This window comes from Nerophis ophidion, linkage group LG13 (assembly GCF_033978795.1).
Source record: "Nerophis ophidion isolate RoL-2023_Sa linkage group LG13, RoL_Noph_v1.0, whole genome shotgun sequence".
Classification (NCBI taxonomy): domain Eukaryota; kingdom Metazoa; phylum Chordata; class Actinopteri; order Syngnathiformes; family Syngnathidae; genus Nerophis; species Nerophis ophidion.
The window spans coordinates 19,050,829-19,060,745 of record NC_084623.1 but is presented as its reverse complement, the minus strand read 5'-3'; the positions used below and the strand labels follow the sequence as shown (position 1 = coordinate 19,060,745).

General features: G+C 35.1%; 1 protein-coding gene across 1 annotated transcript in view; it reads right to left on the bottom strand.

Moving 5' to 3' along the window:
- Positions 1–9,132, bottom strand: part of wnt6b (wingless-type MMTV integration site family, member 6b) — a 156,866-nt gene extending 147,734 nt beyond the window's left edge. Inside the window, exon 1 of the mRNA XM_061918486.1 lies at positions 8,487–9,132. Coding sequence (XP_061774470.1) covers positions 8,487–8,566 — 80 coding nt within the window. The 5' untranslated portion in view covers positions 8,567–9,132. The remainder of the gene's footprint in view (positions 1–8,486) is intronic.
- Between the last annotated feature and the right edge of the window lie 785 nt (positions 9,133–9,917).

Below are 9,917 nucleotides of genomic sequence, written 5' to 3'. Positions count from 1 at the left end.
CACTTTGGACACCCCTGGTTTAAACAGTCACCTTTAGGGGACCTCTGACGGTAAGGGGACAAAAAATAGGTCCCCTAAAGGAAAACCTTTGTAAATGATAGTCAGATCCGATCTATGTCTTTCTATATATGGTAGTTGGAGTTCCAGACAACAACATTACTGCAAAATAGCAGTTTTCAGTAATGTTACAGAAGATGCAAGATTTGCTTTAACATTTAAGTGGTGAAACTTCTTAAAGGAGGACAGCTGTAGTGCTGTATTCTGAGGATCATGTCATATTTAATTTGAACTTTTTTCTTTTTTTTTAAATTGTCTTCAGTAGTCACGTACAAATTTGTGTGAATTATGCAAAAGGATTTAAATTTGGTCCCCATGAACCATATTGACTTTTTCCCCCAGGGTCCCCAGTAAGAATAATCAGCACATTACTTCATCAATCCAGAGATTTAAAGGCCTACTGAAATGAGCTTTTCTTATTCAAACGGGGATAGCAGGTCCATTCTATGTGTCATACTTGATCATTTCGCGATATTGCCATATTTTTGCTGAAAGGATTTAGTAGAGAACATCCACGATAAGGATTGCAACTTTTGGTCGCTAATAAAAAAGCCTTGCCTTTACCGGAAGAAGCAGACGATGTGCGCGTGACGTCACGGGTTGAAGGGCACCTCATATCCTCACATTGTTTACAATCATGGCCACCAGCAGCGAGAGCGATTCGGACCGAGAAAGCGTCGATTTCCCCATTAATTTGAGCGAGGATGAAAGATTTGCGGATGAGGAAAGTGAGAGTGAAGGACTTGAAAAAGAAAAAAAAAAAGACAAGGGCAGTGGGAGCGATTCATATGTTATGAGACACATTTACTAGGATAAGCCTGGAAAATTCCTTATTTGCTTATTGTGTTACTAGTGTTCTAGTGAGACTATATGGTCGTACCTGAAAGTCGGAGGGGTGTGGCCACGGGTGTGGTGACCGCCAGTGTCTCCGTGGGAAGCCACGTTTCTCGATGAGGCAAGGCAGCTGGGCTGTGATTTTTATTTTTTTTCCCCTCCTCCACGGTGTAAGCATCCGACGGTCGGTGGGAGGAGGTAAGAGAGTCGGCAGCTGCAGGAAGAACGACGCAAACTCTCCGCTCATGTCTACGGTAAGACTTATTGCCACCATTTTCTCACCAAAACCTGCCGGTTGACATGTGATAGGGAACCATGTTCGCTTGAACGCTCTGTTCCATAGTAAATCTTCACCGTCAGCTTTCGGGAATGTAAACAAAGAAACACCGGCTGTGTTTGTGTTGCTAAAGGTGGCCGCAATACGCCGCTTCCCACCTACATATTTCTTCTTGACGTCTCCATTATTAATTGAACAAATTGCAAAATATTCAGCAACACAGATGTCCAGAATACTGTGGAATTATGCGATTAAAGCAGACGACTTATAGCTGGGATCGGTGCTGGATCAAAATGTCCGCTACAATCCGTGACGTCACGCGTACGCGTCATCATACCGCGACGTTTTCAATAGGATACTTGGCGTGAAATTTAAAATTCCAATTTAGTAAACTAAAAAGGCCGTATTGGCATGTGTTGCAATAGTAATATTTCATCATTGATGTATAAACTATCAGACTGCATGGTCGGTAGTAGCGGGTTTCAGTAGGCCTTTAAAAACGTGTATGAGCAAACCGTGCAGTGGCCATTTGACCAATTTTTTTTCATGCCTCCACAACCTGTAGATGTCACGACTTGGACTATTGTTTTCCCGTGGTGCAAATCGACTGGACCGGCCCTGGCATGAAGGTAATGACATATTTTATTAATAACTCAAAAATATTACCAAAACAAAGGGTATAAACAAAATGCGCTCTCAGCGGAGGAACAAAACTTGGCTATGAAAACAAAAACTATTACTATAATGTAAACTATGGACATAAAACAAAACTTGCAAACTATGGCATGAATAACAAAAATGTACTTGGAACGAGAAAAGAGCATGGATCATCAGAATGGATAACATGGGTGTCTAGAAGGTGATGTCGCCAGGCTGACTGCCTGGCAACTACAGGCTTAAATAGGGCTGTGGTGATTAACAGGTGCATGAGTCCAAGTGAATCAGGTGCGTGACATGACAGGTGAAAACTGATGAATTGTCATGGTGACAAAAACCAACAAGAGTGCACAATGAGTCCAAAACCAAGCATGACAGTAGAAAGGATGGTCCCCACAAGTGATGATCAAAAACTTTGTCCCCATTCCAAATTATAACCAGTGTGTGTGTGTGTGTGTGTGTGTGTGTGTGTGTGTGTGTGTGTGTGGGTGTGTGGGTGGGTGTGTGTGTGTGTGTGTGTGTGTGTGTGTGTGTGTGTGTGTGTGTGTGTGTGTGTGTGTGTGTGTGTGTGCGTGCGTGTGTGTGTGAGCTAGAAGTGAAGATAACTACACACAGGACGAGCAAGGCAGGACACAAACAGATGGACAGAAAATGTACTATCGGGATATCTGCAGGGTCTGTCTGCCTGTCACACACCTTGTGGAGCTGAGCCTGTATGGATTGTTTTATGATGACATATCCACCGCGCCCTGAAGGGCCACCTGAAATTCCTAACGCTGACCCCCAAACACAGTCAAACACACACACACACCACTGCAGGCTATTATGCAGGCGTTTTTCTCCCAATGCTTAACTTCCACACACATTTGTGCTCATACGATTCTATGTAATACCGGTTCTGTTTGTCTAAAATATTTGCCAGGTGTCTTATTTTATTAATAATCATGATTGATAAATTGAAGGAAAAATCCCAAAATCATTCAAAAATAACTTAAAAAGTTTTAAAGTATTGGAATCATGATAGGCAGTTTAGGTGTGATCCTATACCGGTATCATCAATATCTAAATAGTCTTATTTGGATTTTTGTCTTTATTTCGTGGATCCTGATCAGAAGCAGGAAAAAAAAATTCAAGAAACCAACAGCATTTTTGCATTAACACATGCATGTGTGTAGAGTGTGTAGAATGTGATAATTTCAATGAAAAAATTAAGTTTAAAAAAAGCTGTAGTGCAAAATAAATAGTAAAAAAAAAAGTAAAATAGTTCAAAGTTACTCTTAAATCCCTTGTGGCTTATGAAACTAACACAAATAAACAATTCCCTTTTGTTTGGTTTGAGCAAAATAAAGTTTGTAGTGTAAAATGAATGGTAAAATAAAAGTGAAATAAGTAAAAACTGATGTCAAATCCCTCTTAAATACATCTAAATAAAGCAATTGTGTGTATATTGCCTTTTATTATGTTCAACTTAAAACAAAAATAAGTCTGTAGTGCAAAATAGATAATAAAAAAAAGTAAAAATAAGTAAAAATTACTCTAAAACCGGTCATATTGCCTATTTTTTAATCAAATAATTGAAGTCAGTAGGGCAAAAAAATAACTAAATAAAAGTTAAATATTTAAAAATGACTCTCAAGCGCCTTGTGTGGATTTTTCGATACAAAATAATTAAATGATTCCTGTACTCCCTTTATTATGTTTGAGTAGTGCAAAATGAATAATAGAATAAAAGTAAAATAAGTACAAAACAACTCTCAAATCCCTCTTGTAACTTACTAAAATAAGGTAAAATAATACAAGTTTCTCCCAATTACCTTGTATTATGTTTGAGCTAAATGTATATTGCCTTTTATTATGTTCAACTTAAAACAAAAATAAGTCTGTAGTGCAAAATAGATAATAAAAAAAGTAAAAATAAGTAAAAATTACACTAAAACCAGTCATATTGCCTATTTTTTTTATCAAATAATTGAATGATTCCACTATTGTATTTTATCATGTTCAAGCAAAATTAAGTCAGTAGTGCAAAAAAAAAACTAAATAAAAGTTCAATATTTAAATATTACTCTCAAACGCCTTGTGTGGATTATTCGATACAAAACAATTAAATGATTCCTCCATTCCCTTTATTATGTTTGAGTAGTGCAAAATAATTAATAGAATAAAAGTAATATAAGTACAAAACAACTCTCAAATCCCTCTTGTAACTTACTAAAATAAGGTAAAATAATAAAAGTTTCTCCCAATTACCTTGTATTATGTTTGAGCAAAATGAAATCGATAGTGCAAAAAAATTATAAATAAAAAGTAAAATAGGTAAAAACTACACTCAAATCCCTCACATGGCTTATTTAATATAAAAAATACCCTATTTCCTTGCATTGTGGTTGAACAAAAGAATGTATGTAGTGCAAAAGCAATAATAAAAAAAAAGTTTAATAATTCAAAACTACTTTCAAAACCCTTGCGTGGCTTATTTAATACAAAATAATTAAATGATTCCCCATTTCCCTTTATTATGTTTGAGTAAAATAAAGTCCGTAGTGCAAAATAAATAATAGAATAAAAGTAAAACAAGTACAAAACAACACTCAAATCCTTCTTGCAACATATTAAAATGAGACAAAATAATCAAAGTTTCTTCCTATTCCCTTGAACAAAATGAAATCGATAGTGCAAAATAAATAGTAAATTAAAGGTAAAATAAGTAAAAACTACTCTCAAATCCCTTTAATATAAAATAATTCCCCTATTCCCATGCATTATGTTTGAACGGAATAATGTTAGTAGTGCAAAATAAGTATTAAAATAAATGAAAAATTTGTAAAAACTAATGTGAAATCCCTCCAGTAGCTGAGTTTCTAAATAATACACAGGTGGGACTAATACAATTAGAATATCGTGTAAAAATGTATGCATTTTCAAATGTGAAAATATGTCTATAAACTCATTACATACAAATTGAAATATGCCAAGCCTTTATTTGTTACAACTTTGATCATTTTTGAAAACCCCAAAATTTCTAAGATTTTTATCAACTCTAAGCCAGGGGATGACAAACCTACGGCCCGGAGGCCGGTTCAGGCCCGCTAACAGGTTTTATCCGGCCTGTGTTTGCTAAGTATAAAAATATACCTGAAATTTTTGAATGAAGGAAACAGTTGTTCTAAATGTGTCCACTGGATATTGCAATTCTTTGTATCTTTGTAGATGATGCTACATTTGTACAAAATAAACCACATGATGTTAGTACATCAGTCAAGGAAAATAATCAAACTACATAAATAACATACAACAATTTGATTTGATTTTGACATATTTTTTTTATCTTGATAGATTGATAATTAACAACAATGAGTTGACTGATGAACATTATTGTATAATTTATTCAGAAAATATAAATAACGACAAATGAAGGTTGAATAATACTAACCGCAACAAGTAAGTGTAAAAAAAAACAAAAAACATTATGATTTGTAAAATTACAGAATGTGCTTCTTCTATTTTTAAACAAAGAAATCTACCTAAAGTTGTCTTTATTTTTAAGTTATCGTGCCGTGATTTTACCAGTCCGGCCCATTTGGGAGTAGATTTTTCTCCATCTAAAATGAGTGTCACACCCCTGCGTTAAGCCATAATAATAAAAATATTATGAGCTTATGTCATATATTAGTTTCATCTAGAAAAAATCTAACTGCTGCAATTAACTTTTTCTTTTTTTTTTTTCAGTTTTACCTGCAACAATTGAAAAGTAATGGTATATATATATATATATATATATATATATATATATATATATATATATATATATATATATATATATATATATATATATAAATATATATATATATATATATATATAAAACACAACAAAAATTTAAAATGTGTCCCTGCTCATACCGCTAGTGTCGATCTGATACTGATATAACCCAGGTGGGATTGATGGCAACTCTCAATCTTTAAAATAACTTCTGAAAAATCTATTTTGTTGTTATTAATTTTGTGGAGAGTCTGGTCCGTTTTACATAATAAATAAGTAATAAATCATATTGTCTATAGTAAACAAAGCTTAACCAAGATTGCATCGTCCCCGATAGTGGACTAATGACATAATCATTTTGACTTTAAACACACTGCTTACGAGCAAATGAAGGGCATACCTAGTCAACAGCCATACATGTCACACTAAGGGTGGCAGTATGAACAAGGCCAACACTGTCATAAACATGTGCCATATAGTTAAACCACACCAAACAACAACGACAACTACATGTTTAAAGAATATTTGCAGCGCAACACAACATAAACACTACCGCAAGACATCAGTGGATCTACACCTAACATCCACTGTACTGATACCACCTGCAATAGCGTATCCAGTCGATACTACTATGATTACATTGTTATTTTTTAACATCAGAAAATCTTCTTTCATTTTTATTCTTTATTTAATTTATGTTATGTTTATAAACTCAGGAAATACATCCCTGGACACATGAGGACTTTGATTATGACCAATGTATGATCCTGTAACTACTTGGTATCGAATTGATACCCAAATTTGTGGTATCATCCAAAACTAATGTAACGTATCAGAGATCAGAAGAATAAGTGATTACACAGACGTGTAGATAGAACATGTTTAAACATAAAATAACCAGATATTAAAACTAAATGAACAAGTAGTTTACTCATATATTTTCTACTACTTGTCCTTAATAATGTTGACAAAATAATAGAATGATAAATGACACAATATGTTGCTGCATACATCAGCAGACTAATTAGGAGCCTTTGTTTGCTTACTTACTAATAAAAAACAAGTTGTCTTGTATGTTCACTGTTTTATTTAGGGAGAAATTTGCAAAAAGAAACATATGTTTAATCATATTTGCCAACCCTCCCGATTTTCCCGGGAGACTCCTGAATTTCAGTGCCTCTCCCGAAAATCACCTGGGACAACCATTCTTGTGAATTTCTACCGATTTCCACACAGACAACAATATTGGAGACTAGTATATATGTCTCCGTTACCCATAGGTTTATCTATAACCCATAAAGTAGGCAGACACAGAGCTATTTCTTAGTGTGAAGTTTCTTCCAGCCGGCACGTTATTACACTGACACACAACATCCGGATTCCCATCATGCATTGCTTCAAAACTACGGCAAGTAGTAATGTCCAAAAACAAAACATAGATGAAGCAGAAGAATGAAGAAGAGACATGGCGACGGCGAGTTAGAAGAAGAAGTACGCTTGCAAGTTCCAAAATAATTTGAAAAAATAATTTCACTTCATCCAGGACAGCTTGAAAGGGAAGGGGTATGCTGCCTGTAAATTTTATAGATCAGACACGGTGGCCATTCATGAATGGATATATATATATATATATATATATATATATATATATATATATATATATATATATATATATATATATATATATATATATATATAAACATATATATATATATATATATATATATATATATATATATATATATATATATAAATATATATATATATATATATATATATAGGATTATTGATGTATCAGATTATATATATATATATATATATATATATATATATATATATATATATATATATATATATAATCCGTATGCAGCTGAGGCTCCAGTGACCCTGAACGAGACAAGCGGTAGAAAATGGATATATCTATATATATATATATATATATATATATATATATATATGTACAGATATATCCATTTCCTACCGCTTGTCTCGTTCAAGGTTGCGGGGGGGTCGCTGGAGCCTCAGCTGCATACGGGCGGAAGGCAGCATACACCCTGGACAAGTCGCCATCTCATCGCAGATATATACATATATATATATATATATATATATATATATATATATATATATATATATATATATATATATATATAAATATATATATATATATAGGTTCAAACCAAGTAAGTAGGCAAATAAGTTGCCCGAAAGCAGTGAGGGAATAGTAGTATTTTCCTGAATATCTTTTGAAAGTGCCCTGCCCTGCGATGAGATGGCGACTTGTCCAGGGTTTTACCCGCCTTCCGCCCGATTGTAGCTGAGATAGGCACCAGCGCCCTTTGCGACCCCAAAGGGAATAAGTGGTAGAATATGGATGTATATATATATATATATATATATATATATATATATATATATATATATATATATATATATATATATATATATATATATATATATATATATATATCCCTATCTCCCATATTTGGAGGTCTTAAGGTTGACAAGTATGTTTTATGTGCCCTAAGATTTTTTGTTAAAATTAAGCCAACAATGAGATTTTTCGTGTTCCCATTTTTTTAGAAAAGTACCGAAAAGTACCTAAATAGTTTTGGTACCGGTACCGTTACCAAAATATTGGTATCGGGACAACACTAATTAATTCATATTCTTTTGTTGCAGACGATTTTTTTTTTAAAAAGGGGTTTTTTTCACCTTTTGGCCAATATTGGTGTGTGTGTTTATTACCCACCGGCAGAAATGTAGATCGGCGCTTATGGCTGGTATCGGTAATGCAAAAAATTGTATCGGTCTATGCGAACACAAAAATCGCCATGTGCGCAAAAATAAAGCTATTTTATATCAACATATGACAAAAGGGGGAAATAAAAAAAGACTTACCACCAAAGTCCGATAATCTTGACCGGGCAGAGCAAGATGAAGAAGAGAGCCAGTTGGATCCGAGACAGGCGAACCATCATGAATCTTCCAGTTAATTTTAGACGCGATCACTTTGGGAGAATCCTCGAAAACACACAACTTGGGTGGCAAAAGTTTCCAGGACGCAGTAAAAAGTTCATCATCCGACTCCTCTCCAACGCATCTTTAATGCGCTGCAAAGACAGTCAAGAGGTGCCGGAGGAGAGGTGCAAAGGTGTGGTTAATAACCTCCTCATTGTGCGTCGCCGCTGTCCCTCAATGTCCTCGGCAGAGATTCTGCGGGACGCTGTCAGGAAGAATCCAAAAAAAAATGTATAAATAAAAAAAAAAATGAAACTTAAAATGTAGTGCAGGGTGAGGCAGACGCGTGGTGCTCTCGTTGGCGGGTTTTGGCGCTTTTGAAAGGACTGAAAAAGGCGGCAGAAGGAGAGTAAGGCGTGAGGACCACAGTGTGTGAGTGTGTGTGTGTGTGTGTGTGTGTGTGTGTGTGTGTGTGTGTGTGTGTGTGTGTGTGTGTGTGTGTGTGTGTGTGTGTGTGTGTGTGTGTGTGTCAGAATGTTGTCTTTGGATGATGAAGGGAGGAAAAATGCGCTCCTCTTCTTCTTGCACCTTGGTGTGACGTCGCTCCAGGCGAGCTGAAATCCTTACATACAGAGAGAGAGAGAGAGAGAGAGAGAGAGACAGAGAGAGAGAGAGAGAGAGAGAGAGCTGCAATTAGTTGAAGGTCTGAAGATCTGGCCCTGGGGCTGAAAAAAAAGGCCAAAACACACACAAGCATAAACAGGAGCTAATGTCACTTTCTGTTTATGGTCATTTGACGTCATCGCAGGTGTGTGGAAAAATGTGGAAGTATATATATATATATATATATATATATATATATATATATATATATATATATATATATATATATATATATATATATATATATATATATATATATATATATATATATATATATATATATATATATATATATATATATATATATATATATATATATAAATATATATATATATGTATATAAATATATATATATATATAGTCACAGATGCAGCAGAAGTGGCATCAAGGTGGCTGTGGATCAGGAGGGGAGAGGCGTGGCATGTAGGGCAGTAGCGCTACCTGGACACAGGCTGGGGCCTGATCAACCCTGGCTGGGTCGCCTAGGGGAGGGGGTCTGATTGTTGAAAGACCCGAAACCCCCTGTGATCCTAGGTTACATCACTGAGGATGTGTCCAGTTGCACCATTGGTGTATTTAAAAAGTTGCTTTTCTGGGACAACCAGTGACTACCAGGAACAGTCTGGTTGACCACCAAGTATAGATTGGTGACAGCTGGAGAGACAGCGGACAGCCCGGAAAGACGGCACCGGGGCAGTGAGGGGTAGC